General features: G+C 45.6%; 1 protein-coding gene across 1 annotated transcript in view; it reads right to left on the bottom strand.

Moving 5' to 3' along the window:
- The window catches only part of LOC142502460 (cysteine-rich protein 2-like), a 76,533-nt gene extending 53,465 nt beyond the window's left edge, over positions 1-23,068 (bottom strand). Inside the window, exon 1 of the mRNA XM_075613471.1 lies at positions 22,896-23,068. Coding sequence (XP_075469586.1) covers positions 22,896-22,938 — 43 coding nt within the window. The 5' untranslated portion in view covers positions 22,939-23,068. The remainder of the gene's footprint in view (positions 1-22,895) is intronic.
- Positions 23,069-25,499: the final 2,431 nt, after the last annotated feature.

The raw sequence follows: 25,499 nt of genomic DNA, 5'->3' as shown, positions 1-25,499 counted from the left end.
CTCTAGTATCCTCCTCCCTCACAAAGAAACAGTGCAATGATGCAGAAAGCATGAAATGTACTCACAGGTTCAGGCAGTGGGGAAATCACTTCTCACTGCTAGATGTATCAAACACAAAGCTCCCACAGTGGGTCAGGCAAAGGGAAAAACCAACCTCACAATGCTCTGCATATGTTCCATTCAGAGCTCTCACGGTGGGTCTGGCAATGGGGAAACTACCTCTCACAGCTCCCTGTGTGCTCCACTCCTTGATAAAGACCAGTCATTGGTTGAAACGCACGGGAGGTTTGATACTGTCACTTTTGTATGCTGCAATAAAGATTTTTCACTTTTTTCTATATTGGGACCACAATTTTTCATTTTGTTTGATCAAGCAAGTGGTCAGGATCAGTTTGTGTGCGCCCTGGAGCCTGTCTGTCTCTTTCTGTGCCAGCTGGAGAGGCTACCAGCACCAACTACGGAAGTATCTTCAGAAACAGGGGTTCCCAGAGCTGAAATGAATGGGGTTCTGCTCCGGAGACACCCTGCTTCAATTTGGGGTCAAAACATGTTAAAAAAACAAAATTCATTGGATTGCTCCGTTAAGTGTCAAAAAAAACATTTTTGTCAGATCTATAGGCGCAAACAAGTGTGATGTGCATGACAGGTTTAAATACTATGTACTGCACTAAAAAAAGAATTGTATCTGGACGCCCCAAAAAAATAGTTGAACCTGGGTCAAAATCATCCGCCAAGCAAACGGTCATAAATCTTATAAAATGATTATATTGTTAGCGCAGAATTAGAAGCGATTAAGTTGCTGCATCAACAATTATTTTTGACGCAGCATGGATGGTTCATTCATCATTATACACATTAACAAAAAGTATTATTTTCACGGCATTGCTGTTTGTCAATGTAAATTATCAGTTTAATATGTTTTATGATAGTTGTAAAATAAAAATCCACATCACCATTTTACTTTAAACTGCATCGACCAGATACACAACGCAACCAAACGTGTCAAAGTCGTTTCAGACCAACTATGTGTCACAGATACGATGTCACATAACGACCGTTATATATGCCACACACTTAAGGGTTGTACTTTTTAGCATAACAATGTTGACACAATGTCAGAGTTAGTACACTCTGGGGTGTGTGTATCTAGGCAAAAGTGTGGCAATTCTGGTTCAAAATAAACTACAAAAAAGTTACAAGTTATATCTGGGTGAATGACATCTTTTCTTTTTTTTTTTTAATAAAAATCTGACCGATTATTTTTTTAAACCACTTTTTTAGAGTTAATTTGTAAACATGATGATGAGCTGAGATTTAGGTGTTTAATTACCTACGATGTCGCTGTGTGTTAAAAAAACAAAAATCACTCCCCCTCCCCTTATATTTATTGGCTCTTTGATAAGCAGAGGTTGAGATATGGGGACATTGGGGGTGGCCAACTGCAGTCCTCAAGGGCCACCAACAGGTCAGGTTTTCAGGATATCCCTGCTTCAGCACAGGTGGCTCAGTCGGAGACTGAGCCTCCAATTGAGCCACCCATGCTGTAGCAGGGACTGATTGAGTCACCTGTGCTGAAGTAGGGATATCCTGAAAACCTGACCTGTTGGTGGCCCTTGAGGACTGCAGTTGGCCAACCCTTGAGTAAATACAAATCCACTCCATTATTTAGAGGCCCCTAAGAAATACCATTTATAATTACGTATTCCAAAGAAACAGCCAAAGGATTCGATTAGTGTAAGAAAGCCCATCCCATTGTTACATTGTTTACAAAAGGTTTTTAACTGGCTGCGTGGGATTGCACCTTGTCATCCAATCTAAGGAAGCCAAATTACACAGAGCTGTGTACACAGTGCTTTATCCTGCCGAGTACTGAGGATCTATTTGATTTAGGAACAATGAACAACATTCTGGAAATAACTTAAGTTAATTGGATTTGGAGGAGGCAACATTAGGGCTATCTCCTCTGGAATCATTTTCCACTACAGTGGGGGTTTTGCTTGTAAAAGATAAACAAGAGTAAACCTGGAACATATTTTGATAGCTGAATTGCTCAGGAATTCCAAGAAACCCCAAAATTCTGAGATTTATAAATGGATAATTCATTTTTTTTACATTTGTTTAGTTTCTTCATGGAAAAAAAAAGGTATGTATTTTTATTCTATTGCAGTTGGGTAAACTATACTTTCGTTTTTTTCCGCATTAGGCACAAATCATACACATTATTTCCAGTTACCGCTCTGGAGCATATATACAATAAAGCCGGTGGTCCAGCTACTTCCAATCCTGGGGAATTTGGGTAAAATCAGAGCAGTTTTGAAACGTTCAGTCTGCCATCTTGATTCAAAATGGCGTCCAATTGTATCCAAACAGACAAAAAACGGCTCATTGATCTCAGGAACCATCATTCAAACGGTGGTTCCAATATCATAAGAGGTGTCCAAATGCAGCGAACAGACAAACAGCTTTCCAAAATATAAAGTAGATAATACGGCAATTACCCAAAATATTTGACCCCACTTCTATTTTCAGCTCCAGGACCCACAGATCTAGAGATACTAGAGATACTACCCACAGATCTAGAGATACTTCCCAGTGAAGTTACTGGTTTCTCTCTCCCACCAAAGGAAAGAAAATCATAGGCCAATCGAAAGACGCCACATCATCGGTGGCGGCTTCCTATTAGACAACCATTTCAATCACCTTTAAAAAAAAAAAAAATGAAGAATTTTAGGTAGCTTTACTGATAACTATCTTTGGGGGACCTCCATAGAGCTGAAAATAGCGGGGTTCAGCTCTGGAGGGCCAACCGATTCCAATCCTGTTAAAGAAAACAAAAAGTGGGATTCGTTAGGGGAGATTGTTACTTTAAATATATATATATATATATATATTGTACAAGAGGCCACTTTATTCTCCCCAATATTTTGACACCCTTCAAGCAACAGAACAAGCTCAATCTCCTTCCCCTATTCACACTGGAATTGGCTGTCAGATCGATCTGTGACTGTTAAAGCTTTTGCTGCCATTAGGACTGATATTGACTTAATTTGCTCCTAGGAAGCTTGTATATGAACTATATCTATAAAGAGGTCCATTAAAAAGGCATCACAACCTGTAACACACCTAAACTTCTCCAGGAACCGCACAGATACTAGGCGTTTATTTACTGAAGAATTCCAGCTGGACCGTTGGGGCAAAACCCCAGTGTTACACAACTGCCCCAGTTTTATCAAACTAAAAAAAAATTGCATCAAAAGAAAATTGAGTTTTTGCTTTAAAAATGTTTTTCATCCTCATTTTACAGGCAGGATACTTGTGCAAATGTATCCCCTAAGAGCTCTGCCATGCAATGATGACGTGCATATGGGACAAGGGTTAATACACAGCTCTCTAGCTGGCCCACTCTTCACCTCCGCAAAGGTCCCTCAAATGAACAATATCTCCCCTCAATCCCTCCCCATATACCATCTGTCGCAAACAGCGCACACGTGAGCACGTGACTTACATATGCAACCAGGGTTAGTATACACGGCCACTCTAACCAACTCACCTCGGTACAAGCCCCCTCAATCTTCAACTTGGGAGCTCCTGTGATAATGGACTACTATCTCTAAACCGTCCCCCCACGTCGGTACAACCCCCCTGGACTAACACCCTTAATCTTCCCCTCAGGGTCTCCTGTGATAACGAGTTGTATTGGGAAGCTCTTTGGCCTCCATTTTGCTACAGCCCCCCTCAATCACATCCTCAGGACTCCCTGCAACGGTCTGGTGGGGTGATGAATTGTACTGGGAGGTCCCCATGGCCCCCCACTTCTATACAACCCTTCAGTCACCCTTCCCCAGTCTGCGTCCGTGCCTGGAATTGTTCAGCGGTTCCCGAGCTTGTTGGGTCACAGATATTTACCCTTACATATCTGGTCTTTCAGCTGCCACATACACGTAGAACAAAGAAGCAAAAGGCGCACTGCCTTGGTTGTCTCAAGATTGGAGCACCCCTTGACTCTCTTTTTCAGCTGCCAGCACTGATGAATATATAGGTGCTACATTATAGATCAAGGGTAGCCAACTCCAGTCCTCAAGGGCCGCCAACAGGTCAGGTTTTCAGGAAATCCCTGCATCAGCACAGGTGGCCCAATCAGTCTCTGCTTTAGCATTGGCGGCTCAATCAAAGACTGAAGCACGGATATCCTTAAAACCTGACCTGTTGGGTGGGGGGTCTTGAGGACGGGAGTTGAGCGCTCCTGCGTTAGTTAATAATTCCCGAGATGCTTGTTCTTGTTACATGCAGGAACCCTTGCTGCCGGCGAGTGAATCATTTATTTCTACTCCAAATAACCCGGCCTGTCTTCATCCTGGTAAAAAGTGTTCTACATGACGTCAACAATTCCATTGAATGTTTCAACTCCAATGCAAGGCGGTGTCTACACTGAGAGCTCGGAGGGGAGCTGAATGTACGTACAGTGCCCTGGGTGTGTCTGGAAAGCTAAATTACCCGTAACGGCTGGATGTACCGTGACGGGCAGAATGGCTATTCTATACGGGGCAGGTTTATGCCTTGCCCTCCGCAAGGAAAAATGCCCTAACTTTCAATGTGACTTCGTATCTTTGGGAAATCTTGTGCTGTTTTTTTTTTTTGCACCGAGCCTGGCCCACCAACAAGCCAGGTTTTATGGATATCCCTGCTTCAGCAGAGGTGGCTCAATCAGTGTCTCAGTCAAAGACTGATTGAGCCACCTGTGCTGAAGCAGGGATATCCATAAAACCTGGCCTGTGGATGGCCCTTGAGGACCAAGTTGTGTACCCCTGTATTAAAGTCTCCAGGCAGCAAAACTGGTACATAAAAACAGCACCAGATTTATTAAAGAACAAAATGCAGCTGCTTTATATGGGGCAGTATCCTCTATTACAGCGTTTCCCAACCTTCTATACAGTATGAACCCCGCGGCTAGAAAAGATTTGTTCAACAAACCCCAAGTTAATAAATCTTATTGCCAGGACTACTCCCCAGACTATTACAGCAACGGACGCAAGGCATTGTGGGAGTGCGACAGGGCCGGCTTGATGGCGGTTTCATCAGTACAGTCGCACCGAGCCCCGCGCGTCCAGTGGCCCTGTGCTCTGCCCCACAACATTTAAACTGGTTGCCGGGGGGGAAAGTGCGGGGCCTCTGTAAGCTCCAGCATCTCCTCCTACTCCTCAACTTCCAGCATCTTCTCCTCATGACATGGACAATGTGACGTCGCTGGAGGAGATGTCGGAGATGAGGAGCAGGAGAAGGTAAAGAGGCCGGGCGCTCTCCCTCGGCACCGAGCCCCGCCAAACTGCCAGCCGGCCCTAGGCGCGACTTGGGAAACTTCCACGATAATAATTGAAAGCTATACCACCCAGGCTGGAGGTGCAGTTCGGAGTCTTCCAAGCGTGCAGGCCCCCGCGCGGATCAGGAAGCCACTATACTGCCTGGGATCCGCCATGACAGACGTCTTCTTGGATGAAACCCATTGGAGACACCCGACTAAAGCTTTGCAAAGCGTGGGTTGGGACTCACTGCTCTAATAAATTCAGTCGCCCAGGTCTGGCAGATCTGAGGCTTTCACATTGGGGTCTCCAAACCTTACATCTCTTTCTTTAAGAAAACAATATGTTTTAAACCTCCTGCGCCAGTGATGCCTTAAACACTCTCCCATTCTGTTCCTGGTGTAGCCAGGTCCCCCATGGCTCCCCGGTACTCCGTTTCACCTCCCCACCACCCTTACCTCCGCTGTTGCGGGTTGGTGCAGCTGGCGACGGCTCGTTGGTGGCTCCCTCAGCAGGGCTCCGCCATCTTGTGTGGACGCACACACGCGCAGAGGCTCGCACATGCACAGAAGACTCAGTGGTGGCCATTACAGTTTCGCACATGTGCAGTACCCTAGGCGCACGCGGCGGCGGCAATAGGGGAAGGCTCCGCAAGGGACTACAACTCCCAGTAGGCATAGGGGCATGCAGATCACATGGCGCAAATCGGCCAATAGGGCTGCGAGGATCACAGGCAGCAAGGAAGAGGTTTCAGTGTGCTCAGAGAGGAGGTGCAGCCAGAGCTGGGACACAGGCAAGGGAGGGTGTAGGTGTGCAGGGTCTGTGACTCCTGCACTAGGCCAGACATCCCCCCTAGGCCCCGACTCCCCTGGTGAGAGTGAAGCAGCGATAGGGACAGGCCCCTAGTGTAAGGATTACCGAAGTACAGCCGCTCCGCGCATCGTCTCGAGCACCACCGCGCACGCGCAGGGTGCCTATGGACCACATTCCTTACCAGACACGCGCAACATGCACGCGTGCCAAAATGGCGTCATCCGACGCTGCGGACTCAGGCTCCGCCCCCAGATTGTGACGCGCACTGACTGCGCGCGGAGCTCGCACGTGACATGTGCGCCACGCTTTCAAGCTCCGTGTCAAGATTCTTTAGCTGCACAAACAGCTACACCTGCTCGTTCAGCCCTGGACCTATCACAGCTACCGCGGAGGCCACGCCCCCACTCCCCCCCCCATGGGGGCTGGCTGATCCAGCCTATATATGCTCACCAATGTCTTAGGCACCTTGGCTGAGCATAGATATATGTTACTCTGTGTTTACCCTTGCTGTCCTGCCTTGTTCCTTTCCTGTTGCTTTGTTCCAGTTTTGATCTTCTGCTTGCTTTGACTACTCCGACCTCTGGCTCCTGATCTTGGCTACCTCTGACTCCTCGCTCCTCTCTAATCCTGAACTCAGCATTGCACCTTGACCACTCTCCACTCTCCAACCCTGACATCGGCAAAAGTACCTTCTACGCTCCGGATATCTCCTACGTTGAACTCGACAAGTATAAAGACTACTCTGATCTCTATATCCCGGACCCAGCTGTCAAGGCAAACCTACACTCCGGACGTGGCCCCCGTGCCTGTGGCTGGTGTTTGTTACTACTCCCATCTCAGTACCGGGGTCTCGTCTTGTTTGTGGTGAGCACAGCATGTCACCTAGGTAGGGACACTGCCCCATTAGCTGTGCATGCCAGAGACACAGCTGCAACGTTGTGCAGCACTGGAGAATGGTGGTCTGGGACCAGATCACACGAGAGAGAGGAGAGAGAGAGACTATCTGCGTGTGGGATCATTCTGCGGGATATCACCCCACGTGGAGGCGGACATCATCGCAGAGGACATCGCTGGATCGGCGGATCCCATTGTTTCCTCAGTCGGCGTGCCCGGGTGCTCCAGCACCCGGCAGGTACCTATATCCTAAGTGCACCAACAGAGTACATACACCATAGTGCCAGCGCTGATCACATATAAAGGTGGGGTTGTTATCCTTGTGGACACCCGGGTGGTTGAGTGCCCGAGGGCCCCTCCGGTACAGTGGACATGGTGTGGGTTACACGGTGGTGGGATAAGGCCCTGCGAGGCGATGGGGTAGCTATAACCAGTAGAATTATTATCCGGTTATCACTTTTTATGATATGTTCTGCAGTAAAAGGTTATTCTTATCACATACTGTGAGTGTATATCAGTGTTGTGGTTCCTGTGAGGGGCCACTCCCACTACGTTGGGATCCCTCCCAGGTGGAGGCGCCGTACTAAGTTGTATTGTTGTATTAACACAAGCTCCCCGTGGCAGAGGTTTGGGCTCTCTGCGAGCCAACAGGTGAAGTCAGCACCCGTAGACTCCTTACCCTAGGGGGAAGAGGGCTACACTAGTAATCCAGCACAGTGCCGCAGCTTTTGTATGCCCCTATTGAATAAAACTTCAGCTGTAATATCCCACATATTCAGCTGGGAGACTTTGATAAATTGCATCCTGAAATTCTATAACCATGTGTGTCCTCACTTATCGTGTGGCTTAGTGCAAATACCGATACAGTGCCCAAGATCCGATATCAACTCTACATTAAGACTGGCAGCTGCATTTCTCAGCCCATGATTTAAAAAACTGGTTTAACACGTGTTCATGTTTCAAAACTGTAATCCTCTTTCTGTAAGCGGGAAAGCAACATACACAGCCTGTGCCCACAAGGGTTCCTAACCCCGGGGGCCTCAACTGCAGTCCTCAAGACCCTCTATCTGTTTGGGATTCAGGATATCCCTGCTTCAGCACAAGTGGCTCAATCAGAGGCTCAGTCTTCAACTGAACCACCTGTGCTGAAGCAGGGATATCCTGAAAACCTGAATCGAGAACCCCTGTCCTAACCGCAGGTGTGACACAATGGGGGAGATGGATAAAGATGGAGCAATTTGGCCTGTACCGTGGATTAGAATATTTAATTTCAAATATTTTTTAGAGCTCCTCTGCTGTAACAGTTAATGGTGGTGAGCAACAGCACGAGTAGCTCTAATCAGGGCTGTTAAGGTACTGTTCCTGTTCTACACTTGCTGAGCTGAATTGTTTTTACACTTATACACCAACTACTCTGCACAGTAACTCCCACACAGGGATTTCCAGGTATCGCAATCAGTATAACATGGTGCTCTTTATCAGAGATTATGTTTATTTCAATCTACTGATTAAGTCAGTTCACAATCTTTTATGGATAAATAGCACACCCCTCAGGTCTGGGGCAGATTATATAGCAACTGCCACCATTTGTCTATACGGTGCTTTATTTAATCTATCACCTACTGCAGTTAGCAACAGGTGTTAGAAGTGCAGCACACTTTATTATAACTACACTGTGCAATATCAGCTAGAGTTAGAGGTCTTAACAATATGACCTAGAGCTATAGCTGTTGCGTATCCTTGGGGCAGTAATTTACACAGTTCATTTAACCCTAAGGCAACATAGGTGCATTATCTTATCAAGATTTAAATGACTCTATTGCTAACTACAGGCTGTGCAATCAACCCACCATTAGCAGTGTCATTTCAATACTATTGCACCAATGCACTACAAGTATATAATTGGCATTCCATATAAGAATAGTATTTGTAATCCCTCAATCTAGCTTTCCCCCAGGCTTCCCTAATTAAGGTGGCTGGGAGCTAGTGTACTCAAGCAACACTTCAATAATGACTACCTACCTGGGGACTATCATATCCCTTAGGTAATTAAGCGTAGTGATACAGAGTTTAATCCTATTTTAATCCCCATTGTTTTACTATGTTTCTAATAAAGTTTAGTTTTAAATTTACACCATCATCTCAACACAGTGTATGAGTGCTCTACTGGGGTTCTTTCCTCCATTGTTTATCAATTCATTCACGATACAGGATACAAAACGAAGACACTGGGCATAGGGCTTACACTCGTTTATATGGGGTTTCAGCCCTATTCCTTAACATTGGGTGCCAGGCATTGGTTATCAATTACCTCCACCCAATTACCCCTTGCCACCTCATGTGAGAAGCAAGGTAATACCGGCCCACAGGGGTGGGCATTATTCTAATCAGGGGCTCATTTCCCTAGGCCCCCTCCCAAAAGCCTGGCTTCGCCCAGTCTGCCTTTTGGGTCCCTTCACAGAAAACCTTTGTCTCAAGGTGTGAAACACAACACTTTACCCAAGTACCCAGGTCCTGCTCTTCTTTGTCCTAGCATACACAAGCAGGGTGGGGGAGCCTTTGATCAGGGGGTTTATTGTAGACCTCTTGTCGCCCCCTGAGCATTAACATACCATATGGGCCTCTAGCTTTCCCGGGCTTTACCCTAGACCCAAAACGTAGTACATTTCCACAATTATATTTATATTAAAATAATCCGTTCTGTGGGTCTGAGTGGGCTGAAATTTGCCAGGTCCTCATGCCGGAGGACCCTTGCCATAGTGGCCAAATATCAGCCCTCCACGACCCCCAGAACCAGAGATACCAAAACCAAGTTAAAATCCCCTATTAACTTTAATGCAGGATTCTCCGCTATGCTAAAAGAAATCACTGCATTTCACTCTTCCATCGAAATCAATCGGCTCCGCCTCTATAGGCTTTTAATGGAGCAACTCCGCCATTGAAGTCAATGGGAAAACCACCTTTTTCACATTTACCCATACTCCGTCTGGTTGATCGGAGAGGTCCGAAAATTGCCATGCAGTCATGCCGGAGCAGTGACTACATGCTACCCGAATCCCAGCCCTCTGGTACTCATAGAACCGGAGATATGGGTTTCCACTTTACACACTTTTGGACTTGGCCGTTTCAAAGCCACGCGGCTTTCCTCCATTAAAATGCATGGGCCGGCGCCGCCATAGGATTCAATGGGACCTCCGCTACCATTGAAGTCAATGGGACACACAAACTTTTTCACAGTTAACCCTACTCCGTTCGGTTGAAGGGAGAGGGCTGGAAATTGCCATGCAGTCATGCCGGAGCAGTGACTACATCCTGGCCAAATACCAGCCCTCTGGTCCCCACGGAACCGGAGTTATGGATTTTCAATTTACACTGTTTTGGACTTAGTGTTTGAAAGCCACGCGGCTTTCTCTGCCATTGCGGACAATGGTGCGACCCTCGTGGCCGGCGCGACCCTTTCTCGCCACCATTAACTGTCAGACCCGGTTGGGGTCGAGTGAGGGGGTTCCTAGGGGCAAAATTAATTTTATTTCTGGGTGCCCTAGAACAAAAGTTCCCACGTCAATTGGACGTGAACTTGACAGAGACCTGATCAAAGTTCTTTTAAGACATTGTTTCCGCTCTTGCGGTTTTGCGGTCTGGCTGGTTGCCAGCTCGTCTCCGGAGGTCAACTTCAAGGAATCCCCATTGAAATACATTACTCCATTCACTTTCAATGGGGGAACCACCCCTCCTCCTCTCGGGCGCCACCTGCAGGTGTTCTATGATATCGGGCCCAAACCACTGAAATTCCCATTGACTTGCATGGGGCTTCAATGGCGGCCTATGGACGAGCTGCAAAATGGAGCCTGAAAAGGCGGCAAAGGGGACAAAGGGCCATAAACCTGCAAATGCAATTAACCCTTTCCCTCCCGGCTTGATCCCAGTGTACAAACACCAATAATTGTGCCCATATACTTTTCTATCACATAGAAGACAGTTTGCCCTGGGGCAGGGGAATAAAAATACATGAAATCCCTCTAAATGTGGGAATAGGATAACCAAGGGACGTACCTTTTGGTTGTGAAGCAGGGGAACATATGTATTGCAAGTACATTTCTGGTTAACCCCTCACTTGCAAGACGGTGGAAGGGGGTGCCTAATGGGGTTGACCCCTTTAAGACTCACATGGCACCCCTCCCCCGTCACAATCCCTCCCTCACCCCCTCGCTACTCACTCTCCCCACTGTCAATTACCCCACTCTCTCAATTCCCCCTTCTCACACTCATTCCCTCCGCCCTCACACAATCTCCCCCCCCCCCCCCACAAAATACAGTACATGCCAAAAAAAAACCACCACCCCCTCCCAAATACATACCCAAAAAATCCTCAGGCCAACCAAATATATAAAAACACTCCCACATACATATTACAAAAAACAATACATATAAAACAGCCCCAAATCCATATTTAAAAAAAAAAAACACAACAACAACAATGCATATAAACACCCCCCATACATATAAAAAAACCTCCAAAACATACAACCCCCCCTCCCCCTAATACATTAAAAAAAAAAACCTCAATACATATATAACCTCCCCAATACATATAAAACCTCCCCAATATATATAAAACCTCCCCAATGCATATAACCCCCCCACAATACATATAACCCCCCCCACAATACATATAACCCCCCTCTCTCCCCCAATACATAAAAAAAGCTCAACACATATAAACCCTTACCTTGGGGCTGACTTCAGGTGTCGGGCCTCTGGCCGGGCCTGGTGGCTGAGGCGGCCCAGCGGCCGGACAAAGCAGTTGGGCCTGATGTCTCGTGGCCGCCGGGCCCCGAGTTTCCCCCAGCTGTGGGCCTCTCCCTCACTCTGTCCCATGCAGAGCTTCTGACGTCAGCGCACACGGGCCGCTCATGCCGGCGCACACTGGAAGCCGAGGCCAGCTTAAATTCGGCGCGCCAATGTCAGGGGGCCCAGCACGGCACAGTTAGTGAGTATAGAGGCCCAAGGCTGGGGGAGACCCGGGGGCCTGGCGGCCACGAGATGTCGGGTCCAGCTGCCAGGCCCGAGACACTTGTCCCGGCTCTCCTCCGGTCGGCGGCTCTGGTTGAGGAATCCACGGAGTGTATTGGTAAAAATAAAAAATCCGCAAAGTGCAAATCGCCCTTTTTGAGATCGATCCGCGGACTATAGGAACTGGACAATCCCCTGCGGATCCAAAACCGGCCCAAAAATACACCCATCTCTACTCAACACTCCAGTAACCTTACAGCCGGTAGCTGATGTAGGGTAGAAGATTGCTAAAGGAATAGGAACTACACCACAAACTGACCGTTTACTTAATAAAAAGGTGCCTGCATAATTAACCTTTTCAGCGGCGCCAATCGCCATCGCCCCCAGCTGTCATTTTCATTTTGCGCATCTATCAAGGTCCTTGCTCTAGATCAGGGGAGCTCTACTACAGTCCTAAAAACTCCCCCAAGAGGTCACATTTTCAGGATATCCCAGTGTAGCCCTGGTGAGAAATAGGGCTATAGTTCTTTCCTCCTTCTGGTATAAGCCCTTGTAAGGGCAGGCTGCCAGGAGTTATCATGGGTTTCCCCCACTTCAAGCACTGCCCTGAGTGGTGGAGGTAGGTCACCTGACCCTGTGTCAAGGCAAGAGACACAGGGGCGGTGCCTGCTGAGATCATAAAGAGCAGTTCACTTCCTATTTAGTGGTTGTTCTAGCCTGTGTGTTGGAGAGTGACTGTCTACTGGCTGGTCCAGTGTGACTGAGTAAGTTAGTTGACAGTTGGAGAAGAAGAGGAGCAGCCTCTGAGTAGAGCTGCTAGAATTATAGTTAGTGAGGTGGACCAATGCCTCTCACCCTGCTTAGGGGGTGAGGGAAGAGCTAGCCCCACCCTGGGTGCCCTTGATCCAGGGTGGTGGCAGGGGAAGAGACCATCCTGAAGGAGAGTGATCAGAGTGGAGTGGACACCCTGTACCTGTCTGCTGTTACTCCTGCGATTACTGCTGCTGTGAATAAAGACCTGCTGCTTTTAAAAAAAGACTAACCTGTGTGAGACTGGAATCTCTCATCCCTGTGTGGGAACTCTCTATAAGGATTCCACCCTGCATTCCTGGGGCTTACTAGAGATGGAGGCGCTGCACCACTGAATGAATACAAAGGCATCCACCCCAGAAACCTGTTCCTGCTATCACCCATACCATCGCGGGAGACTCAGGCCCTCCTGTTGCCAGCAGGTATGCACCACATACAGTCATGTAGCCAGACCCTAGTACAGAGTAGGGGGGCCGATCTGCGATTGCCCCGGGGTCCATGAGTTACACCAGCTTCAGCACTGGTGGCTTTGATTGAGCCACCTGTGCTGAAACAGGGACTGATTGAACCACCTATACTGAAGCTAGGATATCCTTTAAAATCTGATCTGTTGGAAGGGGGGGGGGGGGGGGGGAAGAGGGCTTAAATACTTGATTTGAGCCCCACTGCTCTATATTTGTTAGTTTATGATTTGAGGAATGTTATAGGAGGCGGCATTACATGAAGCGTAGATTATAAGGAGGTGTTTTGAGTTGAGTCTGCGTCTTTCTCCTTTACCCAGCATAACTTCCTGGCATCTGCACCCCTGTTTCTCTGCGTTCTATGGGGGTTTTTTGAATATGAAGTCGGCAAAACTGATGTAAAAACCTGTTGCAGAGTCGCCAGCAGATTAATCAAACCTTCAAAACAAAATCCCCGCTGTTTTTTCCTCCACGGATCGTCCCGGATTTGCTGCTCGGAGACTTTGAATAATCGACCCTACAGTATTTATATAATGTGAGGTGTCTTGCTTCCCTTCCTTTAAATCTGATTCAAAATGCTGTTTTAAGGGTATTATCCCAATGCAAACATTCCCCGAGGCTGGACGATCCCTTCTCAGGAACAGCGAGTGCTGCTTCTGTTCATACTTTTTCTTATTGGACTGATCACCTGCTAAGTTCCCCTCCTACTCATTCCTTTCTTCCTTTGGGGTTTGTTAATACTCCGGCATGAAATTCACATTGCCAAATCAGCAACCAACCTCACGCTGAAGAGACCCAAAAGGTCGAAACAGCTGTCTGTGAGTAGGTTTACTGGATCTGCACTTCTTTAACCCAGGCTGTGCTGCAACGCTGTGTAATACGGCAGGCATAAGCTTATAGGGGGGGTCCATGTTAAAATGGAAAAGAAGAAGCAAAAAGTGATACATTTTGTGAGCATTGTCAGTGCTCATTTGCATGTCATTACCCAGAATCCCTGGCTGCAGTGGAAGCATTTTATGCTATCCTTTTGTAGAAACCATTCCTTAAACTTGTAAAACTGTGCGTTTGTGTGTATATTCCAATGTAAGTATATTTGGCGTGTCATGGGCAGGTTAGGGCAGCTATGCTACGGTGTCACCAAAGGGATGGTCAGCTGATCTCCCTGGAGTTTAAGGGAGAACCCATTGCATGCTGGGAGATAAACCCGTTGCATTCCCGTATGACGTAGCCATCACGTCATGGGAGTCCGGCACTCCAGGGGCCCGACGACGTAGTGGATCAGTTTACTACAGGGGGAGGGGGGGGAGAGATCTCATTCTGCGCTCTTGTGGAGCGCCGAGAGATCTGCCCAGTGCAGGAAGAGGACTCCCTCCTCACGTTTGCGGTCACATGATCACGATATCCTGGAGAGGCGGTTGCACTCTGGGGCTGTGACCCCTCCGGCAAACAAAGGGTTATAAAAGGCTGAGAAGAGCTGCTTGCGAGGAAAGAAGGACCGGCTTTGAAGGTTGCGATACTGTTTGTATAAAGCCGTAATCTCTGGGGAGAAATATACATTTCCTTTTTCACGCACAATTTGAGCCAGGAGGTCCTCCGGTGCTGAACCTTGCGATGCTCATCTCTCTGGACCCCCGCAGTTACTGAGATAGTCATGGTACTAATAAAAGGGTCTTATCATTGTTGTGGAGACCGAGCCAAAAGGAAACAATTGTTTTTCTATTTTTGGATTTATTTGCGGTTTCTAGAATAAAATACACCATAAAAAAAAAGTCAAAGTCAAAAGGATTCAAATACAAATCCACTGTCTCACATATAACAAAAGCATGTCTATAAGAATGCACCTCTGGATCAATCATGTACCTTTATTATCTACTCTTTGGGACGATATTTTTCCCCCTGGATGTACGCAGTAAAAATAAAAGCAGTTAGTAAATAAATACGCCAATTCCATTATGAAATTCATCACTCTCAAAACAGAGCAGATGAAGTTAATTGCTAAATGTTTCTTGTGCCTCTCCCTGAAAATATATTTTTTAACCTACTGTACATTTCACTGTCCCCTTATTAATCCCAATTATGCACTATAAACATATAAGGATTAAATACCATCAGAGCGGCATTTCTGCCATTACATTTGTCCAACAGATGGCTTGTCTTCTTGTGTCAATAAATCCCACAAAATCTAAATTTGGTTAACACAGCATTTCCTGTTACACGATTCAATAGAAATGGACCATTACATTTCATGCCTATTTTTTGGCAATTAGGGAAGTGAATATGGCCGCTGGGTCAGCCCCACTCCCGTGGGCCAATAGGAATCTGTGACATCTTCAGGACTTGACAACACGGTTTCCTATTGGATGCTGTGTACGCGGTTAGGTTCACAACTATCTCCACTAAGGCTTCATTTGTGAATGGACAGAGTTCTAGCACCTTTTGGGTTTTGACACATTTTTGGTTTAGGGATCAACCGGGAACTCCATATAGTGATAAATTATTAGGAATAGGGGTGGAAAAATAACGGGGAGTGAAATAAATGTTTTTTTTCTACCATCTCTTTATTTAAAGCTGAATTATTTATTCTTCTCCAGATATATCATTTAATTTTTCTTTGCTTAGGGTGCCATGGCTTTATTCTTTTGATGCACTTTTTCTGTTATATGTCCCTGTATTCTAATGTCCATTTTGTGAAGCACTACATTTATGGTTGGAATTATAAGAAAAATGATATATACCCACTAGTTTTGGAACCACGATTTATTAATGTCCATGTAGTGAGGAAGATGTACTTAAAAGGTGCATTCCCTTGGTAGCTGACCAATAACAGCATTTTGCCAAGAATGTAACAACCCAATGGTGTTCCTTAAGTAAATGTAACCATGCTAAAAGCATAAATGTGTTGGCTTTGGAATTTATGGGGAAAAAAATCCTATCTTCTGATTGGGGAAGGTTTATCGACCAAGCATTTCCTCTAGTGTTATCACACACTGTCCATATCAGAGAACCAATAAGGTTCAAGGGCGGGGGAAGAGGGGAGGGGACTTTGCCTGTGCAAACGCTTGTTGAACATTGGCATCAGCTAAAGAGAGAGCAGCAAGAGGGAACCACAAGTCTCCGCTCAGCGTGTGTACAAACTAACTTTATAAAATGGTGTCAAATACTCATAGATGTAATGGGATATTATACACCAGGGTTTGCCAACTGCAGTCCTCAAGAGCTACCAACAGGATAGGTTTACAGGATATCCCTGCTTCAGCACAGGTGGCTCAATCAGTGGCTCAGTCAAAGACTGATCCACTGATTGAGCCACCTGTGCTGAAGCAGGGATATCCTGACCTTTTGGTAGCTCGAGGACTGGAGTTGGCCACCGCTGATATACACGTTGGTCCTAGGAGGGACTGAACCTTTAAAAACAGTGGGATTTTCAAAAGTAGTTCATCACACAAGAAATTGCCTGGAACACACACACACACACACACACACACACACTCAAATGTATTGAGCAGTCGAAGCCTGGAGTGCTATTTTAAGCCAGTATTAAAAGTATAAAAAAAATACTGTCATTCCCAAGCATAGCCTCAGACGGAAAATAGACTGAAATAAAACTGTGTGCCTGAGGTCAAGGACAGAGACCCTCACCAACTACAGACTGTACATAAGAAAATATATTTACCCTGACAACAGACTCATACAAACTGAACTCCAAATGCCCTGTCGGAAATGACCTGGTGTGTTGCCGAACCTTTCGTCACGAAAGGGCCCCATCTTTTATTAGAGATTGCACTTGTTTTACACGTAGGATATATCGGAAGAACGTTTGAGATTTGTGAGCTCTTAGCATGGACTAAAAATATGTTTATTATTATCAAATGCATGATCTCTCTATTGGGTCAGTTATTCATGCGTTTTTGCAAGTGTTTTTTTTTTTCCAGACATATGAAATATACATAAGAAAGATCATCCAGATGGTATTTGCCTGCCAGCTGTCTCTTGAAACGAATATATTTACATTTTTGTGCTCTTCCATCTCATCCTTTGCATTTGCTTCATTCCAAGAAGCCGAGTTTGTAAAGTGAAACCAACAATTGATTGGGTAGAGATAATGGGCCATATATACTAAGTAGCTTTAAACCATAAAAATACCTTACAGCCATAAGGGTCAACATGGCTACGTAAATCTCGCCCAATATCTTTATGCACTAACTGATGGTCATCGATGCAACCTTCATTGACCACCCTTCTACAGGCTGTACTGTAATGATGGCATTGTATGTGTTCAACATATCACCATTAGAGCAATGTAAGACCGGACGATAATTTAAACAGATTTACAGCTGATGGACCCTGGTCTTCAGTAATACCAACCTGTTTTGATTCCATCACGATTCTAGTTCTAACAATATAAGAGTTTGTTCTTGTATAGCGCTGCTAATTTTACAGAGACAGTCCCTGCCCCATGGAACTTACAATCTATGTTTTGGTGTCCGAGGCACAGGGAGATAAAGTGACTTGCCCAAGGTCACAAGGAGCCGACACCAGGAATTGAACCAGGTTCCACCTGCTTCCAACTCAGTGCCAGACAGTGTCTTTACTCCCTGAACCGCTCCTTCTCCCATTGTGTTGTTTTTCCAGTTTCAAGTTGCTACAGGTATGAAGACGTTGGATGACTACCAGTCAGGCAATATGGACCAAACCAAGCTGTGGATTACATGGAGCTAGGTTGACAATACTGGGTCTTGCAGCAACCAACAAATCAGTGGGATTTTGGTCTGCACCAAAAAAATTGCATTTTAATTGAAAAGTGTTGATTTTTTTGGGGGGGGGTGGGGGGGTTTATCAGCGAGACTCCATTTATCAGTGAGACTGATTCCAAACCAGTGAGGTGCTCATAAAATCAGCAAGGATTTATAAGTCTGATCTTGTTACCATGGAAGCTCAGTGAATTCCACAATGACTTCTCTTGGCAGAAAGCACCGGCTTCAAAAACCCACCTCGAACAAATCTGACAGCAGATCATGCCTCGCCAAGGAGGTTTGGATAACAACTATTTAGTGAAAAGACACAAAGCACGTGTGAGGGGGAACAAGTGTGTGAGCTTGAATAGTTTCATGAAGATGCCTAGGAATGCGAGTTTTTGATCTTTTCATTATCGTTCCACGTGCACCAAGAGGTATTTTTGTAGCAAAATAAATAAATCCGATGGTTGAGGAGATTAGGGCTAAGGAAGATAAATGTAGGATATACATATGACCAAAATCAAAAGGAACGCCTAACTAGAACAATTAGTCATTTCAGCTGTAATGTGTGCGAGATAAACAAATTAGAAGGTTCAATTCCACGTTGTTGTCCCGTTTCATACCGAGTCTCCATCCAAAAGCCTTAGCAACATTTATTTTGTTCTTGCTTTGCCATACACAGCATGAAGCAGTTTGCTATCTGGTACAGTGTTGCTGTGCTACATACTGATAAAATGACCTTGTGTAGGTCACACAACATGCCGAGAAGACAATGTGTCAACTCCACTTGTTAAATTGTAAAGTCTTTCTTTTCGAATGATCCAATCCTTGATGCTCTGCATGTGGATTGAGACGGATTCATATCCAAGATGAAATCTGTCTATTTGGCCCATTTTTGGAGGCTCGCGTTTAACTCATTAATTCCTGTGAGCTTAAAAAAAAAAAAAAAGTGCAATTCACATTTATGTTTCTAATGCATCATTACTTTCTTGTTTACAGCGCCCCGAAGTTCCCAGCGACCTGGGCTTAAACAATATGGCTGCCAGCGATCAGAAAAATTCTGGGAAGCCAAGTGGGAACATATAGACTAGTCAATATCCTTTTGCAACCCAAAGTGGCTGACACCGGAAGAGAACCCATAACGAGGAGTTCTTCTAACGATTGTGCGGAGTTCACCAAAGGGGTAGAACACCGCATTGTAAGAGGAACGGGCTCTTCCATACCCAATAATAACTCAACTTGTGTTGAGACATTGGAATATAAAGGGTTACATAGTAGATGAGTCCATCAAGTTCAACCTATGCTAGACGATAGTTACTTATCCTATATATGTGTTTACAGTATTTTTATCCAGAGGAAGGAAAACAAAAAACCCCAGTGAAATATCATCTAAAAAAGGAGAAAAAAAATAAATTCCTTCCTGACTCCAATAATGACAATCAGATTTCTCCTTGGATCAACATTCTTCCCATGTTTACTTATTTGGTATATCCCTGTATACCTTTCCTTTCTTGAAGATATATAATTGTATCTGCCATCACAGGCTTCATGGGTGATGAATTCCACATTTTATTCAACCTGGCAGGTAAATCACAGATACAGACTTATCACACATGAATTCTAAATAATATTATTATGCAAATTGGGAGTTAACAATCGGGAAATTCAATGTATGTACTGCTTATACCCAATGGTCCAAGTGCCTTAAAAAGTAGTGGTACTGCGTCTGACTTTAAAGAAAAATCGAAATTCTCAGATCATTGAGAAATAGCTATTCTGACCATATTTTATAAAGATGTACACAATTGTTAGGCTGAGAAATCAGGAAGGCTGTCTACAATAAATCAAGTTTCTTTAAATAAACAAAGTGGAACTAGGAGTCTCAATATAAAAAGGAGCGGTAATCTGAGATTGTAAATGAAAAATGAGTGGTGCTACTCAGTACCATCACAGTTTGGCACCTACTTATATGTCCAGAACCAAAATGTCATAATCAGAACCATGTGAAGTTGCAGGTGTGATCTTTAATGCTTGTACATAGCAACATTGCCAGAGAATACAATTTCACTTAGATCCCAGAATTACCCTATCCCAGAAGTATCACAGTATCCCAGAAGCCACCTGTGCTGAAGCAGGGATATCCTGAAAACCTGACCTATTGGGGTGGCTTGAGGACTGGAGTTGAGCACCCCTGCCCTAAACCAAGAAAAATTAACCCAACGTTCCATCATAAATGTGTTTTCTTCATATTATCATTGAACATATTTTCAATGTAAAAAATAAAGGTGTGTTTGTCTGTGTTTTTTCAGAACACCGATGTAGTTCTCAAACTACAGAAGCTTCAGAGAACTCTCCTCTGTCCATTAAAAAGGCGTCACCCTGCAGGACGCTGTATTAAACCCCATCTCACTGTCCATGCAGGACTAATATATCGGCTTGTGTTAATTCATTGCTCTGGTTTTCAATGCCTCATGGCTAAAACCATTACACAGCATCCATATCGCCTCAAAGCAGAGCGTCCACAGAAAGGGTTTCCGGGCAGCCGTGCTCAAACTCAGTCTTCAAGGGCCACCAACAGGTCAGGTTTTAAGGATATCCCGGTTGCAGCCCAGGGGGTTCAATCAAAATGCCACTGATTGAGTCACCTGTGCTGAAGCAGGGATAGCCTTCATACCTGACCTGTTGGGAGTTCGAGGACTGAGTTTGAACACCACTTATTTAGGGTGATATTCGCTAAGTGGTGCAACTCCATAACCGCCTGTTCACTTGAATGGAGTTATAACGAGTATCCCAGTGCTAGAACGTGTCTTTATTTAAACAAATGTATTCCTATGTTGCTGCTATATTCAAAGAAATGCAGTTTAATTACATTGAAAAAGCAAATCAAGTGAAGCAATTGGGAATTTAGTGCCCCCCCCCCCTTATCAATTCAATTAGTATTACAAATAATGAACAAATCAGCACCAAATTTATAAAGGGAATGCCTTTAGTTCTGTGATTATATTAGAACAATGTTTCACTAGGATCTCCTGCACAAAAAGTCAACATCCTGGACAGCTTTACCAGGTGTAGGAGGATTCCTCATTATCAGGGGAATGTGGACATGTAACATCTGTGCTGTGGGAAAATGTGCACGCAGAAATCAGGACTTGGATGTGTCAGGATTCTAGGACCTCTAACCAAAACCAGATAATAGCACTTTTCACCACTGAAGAGATAAAGCAACAGACCAGGGCCTTTTAAACAGGCGGTATGGGAAGGGTCTTGTAAGTTAAGGCAGGGGTGCTCAGCACCAGTCCTCAAGACCCCTCCCAACAGGTCAGGTTTTATGGATATTCCTGCTTCAGTACAGGTGGCTCAATCAGAAGCTGAGTCACCTGTGCTGAAGCAGAGATCCTGAAAACCTGTCCTGTTGGGAGGGGTCTTGAGGACTGGTGCAGAACACCCCTGCCTTACCTTACAAAGTGGGGGGGGGGGGGAGTTGAGAACCCCTGAGTTAAGGTTATGTATATGGTACAGCTGTTATACATGCTGGCAAAGGTATTATAATTACGTTTTTAAATGTTTCTAACATGACATTATTAGAATCTTGTGGCCCTTCTACTCTGAACCATTTTCTGATCTGGCCCCAGATCCCTGCATTAGACAAGACAATGCCACTCACTCTAGCCAAAGACCAATGTGCCCCAAATATCCTAATCAACCTGCAGAGGAATCAGTGGAAGATGCATCTAACCCCCATATTGTCTAACTCGCCTTCCTCACAAGAAGGTCACCTCTCAACATCATACACACCACTACCTATAGACTTCAAATGTATCAATTAAGCTTCAGCATCTATCAATTGTGCCCAGAGACTTTATTGGATCAGCCACCCTACATATATCCATTGCCCCTAATGAATTTGAATGGGGTCACACATACACATACACACACACACACATACACACACACCTATAAAACCTCAATCGGATTATTTTATATGCATCAACAGCACCCTTATATTGTAATTGAGATCACCCTCTTACACACTACATGTCCCCATACGCTTCAGTAGGATCCCCCTCTTACACATCAGATTCCCCAGGATTTTTATGAGGTTACATCTTCAAAATCTCAAATCTTAACCTTAGGTGACAAATTCCAGGCATACTGTAGCCACACCCGACAAATAAATGCCCAGCGAAGTAACAGACTGGCAAATCTGAGGCACAAAGACAGAGGTACAGAAACCCCCCCCCCCCCCCCCCCCCCCCCCCAGGGAAAACAGACACAATTATTATACTTCAAACGTATTATTTTTCTATTACAGCTAATTACCATCTAGCAATATTATGTGTAATAATCTGTATTGTATATTGTCTATATTCGTCATTAGTGACTGTGCATACAGATGGTGGATATGTAACAATGAAATAATAATGCTAATACATTATTATAATTAATCATATGACAATAACTAGCACTATTTCCTTAAGTATTGAGGCGATATAAACTTCTATTCTGTTGGTAATATGGGTGATAATCAGGGATTCTAGATTTGGGTGAACAAAATATTCTTGGCTAGACTATTATCTGTCAGAGTTACTGTAACCACTGCTCTACAAATGTGGCATCTAAACGTGGTATCCATTTGGTGTCTCATGTATTGTCCTCTTCATGGGGACTTGTGGTGATGCTGTGTGCTTGTGAGACACAGCCCAGATGTGAATGAAACCCTCAAATCTCAGCATAACCCAAATGAATGGTAATAAATAAGCAGGGGGGTGTGGGAGGTAGTGATGCTGGAGGATAGGATCAGGTGCATGGATCAGTGAGCTAGAGAAACAGCAGATACATTGTGTATAGGGCTGAAGGAAAATGCAGCTTACCAAAATACACAGTCTTCTCACATTTGGGGCACTTGGATGCCATGTCTGCTGCCTGGATGTGCAGGGTCCTTTGTGCACCTCTTGCTGGAATTGCTGCCTGTGCTGCTGTTCCCTCTCCCAAGTCTCTGGTGTGTCAGTGACAAGCTGATCACAGGCACTGCTCTAAGCACTCCCCTCTCCTACCATCCCAACCCACTCTGCACAGCTAATCCCTTCCATTGGGCAGTATGCAGTAAAGACATGCACAGACACACCTACTTCTGCATCCTCACTCCCTGTCTATCAGCTACTGTTACACTGTCATGTGTTACATACACGTCTGTGGGATGAATGGGGCAATCAGTGTGCTGCTGTATGCTGTATCACAACATGATGGGAATTATATTGCACTATATCTCATATTAATGTGCGCGCTGAAAGGGAATAAGATAATACCGTCAGATATTTCTGTCATTTATGCAAAATATTATTTTGAACTTTTTGTAAAATAATACACTATTATTATCATCGTTTATTTGTGAAGTGCCAACATACTCCACAGTGCGGTACAATGTGGTACAGAGTTATATATATTACATAAATGGTTACATACAGGTGAGGACAAACGCACAAAAACAGACACAGAGAAGTAATGAGGGCCCTAATCCTGAGAGCTTACAATCTTCTAGAGGGAATGAGGGACAATGTTGAAGTAAGAAGGTAAACTCATTGTAGGGTAAGGTGGCGCTCAGGATGGGATATGGCCCAGTCTGACAGTGGAATCCATTAAGGTTTTGGGGTGGGGGGTGTTATATAGGGTTAAAATTGGACCCAATGGGGTTGGAGGGGGGAGTTGGATGTTAGAGATATGGCGAGTAGTCTTATTGAAAGGTGAATTTTCATCAGGGGCGTAGCTATAGCCGTACCCTTGGTGGCCCACTCCGCAAACAGCGGTCGCTCATTCGCGCTGTCGGCAGGTGTCGATCACACATGCGCGTTAGCAGCCAGTATGCCGATTGCGAATGTGCAACATTTTGCCCGGTGCCCCCAGCATGTTTAGCTACGCCACAGGTTTTATGGGAGTTTGTGGGAGACTCAGCTGGGGGAGAGTCTGAGGGTGTGTGATAGGGAATTCCAAAGAGAGAGGGCAGCACAGGAGAAGTCTTAGGCTAAGTCCCCGCCGGGTGTCCTGCCTGTACGCGCGCTGGGGTGGGGGGGGTATTGGGACATTGCGGGTAGTTGAACGCGTGGGTAAGTATAGTTTTTTGTTTACCTAAGCGCCGATCGCGGGTGAGCGTGTGCCCGCGCACCAGCGCCGCGCGCACCGCGTGATATATATATCTATATATGTAAGTAACCGCCGCAAGCGCCGCCCGCTCAGCGCTAGCGGGGACTCGGCCTTAGAGGCGGGAGTGAGAGGAGGTGATAAGGTGGGAGGAATGGAGGATGTTGTGGGCAGAACGTAGGGGGCGTTTAGGGATGTATTTGGAGATGAGGGCTGAGGTGTAAAACTGGGATCCTTGTCAGTCATTACTAGGGGTTTACATTGAATTCTAGAGGATATGGGAAGCCAGTGTAGGGATTTGCGTAGTGGACCAGCAGAAGTGGAGCGGTGAGGGAGGTACTGTAGAGTCTGAGTCTGGCAGCAGCATTTTGAACGGATTTAGTTGGGAGAGGCGGACAAGGGGAATGCCAACTAGGAGATGGTTGCAGTGATCGAGGCGGGACAGGATGATTGAGTGGATTAGGATTTTAGTTGTATCATGAGTGAAAAAAGGGCATATCCTGGTGATATTTCGTAGGTGCAGGCGGCAGGACTTGGTGAAGGGCTGAATGTGAGGAATGATCTGGAGATCAGGCTCAAAGATGACCCCTAGACAGTAGGTTTGAGGTGTTGAGGAGATTGTGGTGTTATTGACAGTGAGGGGGAGTGTGGGTATCGGCAGGGCTGTTTTAACAGCATTATAGGCCCCCCTGGCAAAGGGGGAGTGTGTGTGTAGGGGCGACAGTGAGGGGGAATGTGGGTGTAGGGGTGACAGTGAGGGGGAGTATGGGTGTAGGGGTGACAGTGAGGGGGAGTGTGGGTGTAGGGGTGACAGTGAGGGGGAGTGTGGGTGTAGGGGTGACAGTGAGGGGGAGTGTGGGTGTAGGGGTGACAGTGGGGGGTGTGTGGGTGTAGGAGTGACAGTTACATAGTTACATACTTATATAGCCTGGCCTTCGGCAGCTATGTATTCTTCTGGGCCTTTCCTCTGTCAGTCCTGTTAGAACAGGCAGTGGGAAGGTTAATTCCTCCAGTTGGTCTGTTTTGCATTTCAGCTCTGAGTATGTAGCAATATTCAGGGGCAGACCTAAGCAACATTTGAATGTGTTAATCCAAAGGCCTCGTTCAGGCCTCATTCAGGGTGCAGGCTTCGGAGGGAGGGCGTTCTGCCGTGCGAGCTGCCGTGGGACACAATGTATTCAAATTGAATACTGGTTGTCAGGGTAGCAGCTGCCCTGTCTCCGAAGTACGGAGTTGACGCTGGCTACAGTTTCAATAAACAACCCAAGTTGTTTTTTGAAGCTGCAGCAGCGTCACTGGGACCTCGGCAGCCAATGAAATCATTCTTGAGAATGATTTCA

Source organism: Ascaphus truei, chromosome 9, assembly GCF_040206685.1.
Source record: "Ascaphus truei isolate aAscTru1 chromosome 9, aAscTru1.hap1, whole genome shotgun sequence".
Lineage (NCBI taxonomy): Eukaryota > Metazoa > Chordata > Amphibia > Anura > Ascaphidae > Ascaphus > Ascaphus truei.
This window is presented reverse-complemented; position numbering and strand designations above follow the sequence as displayed.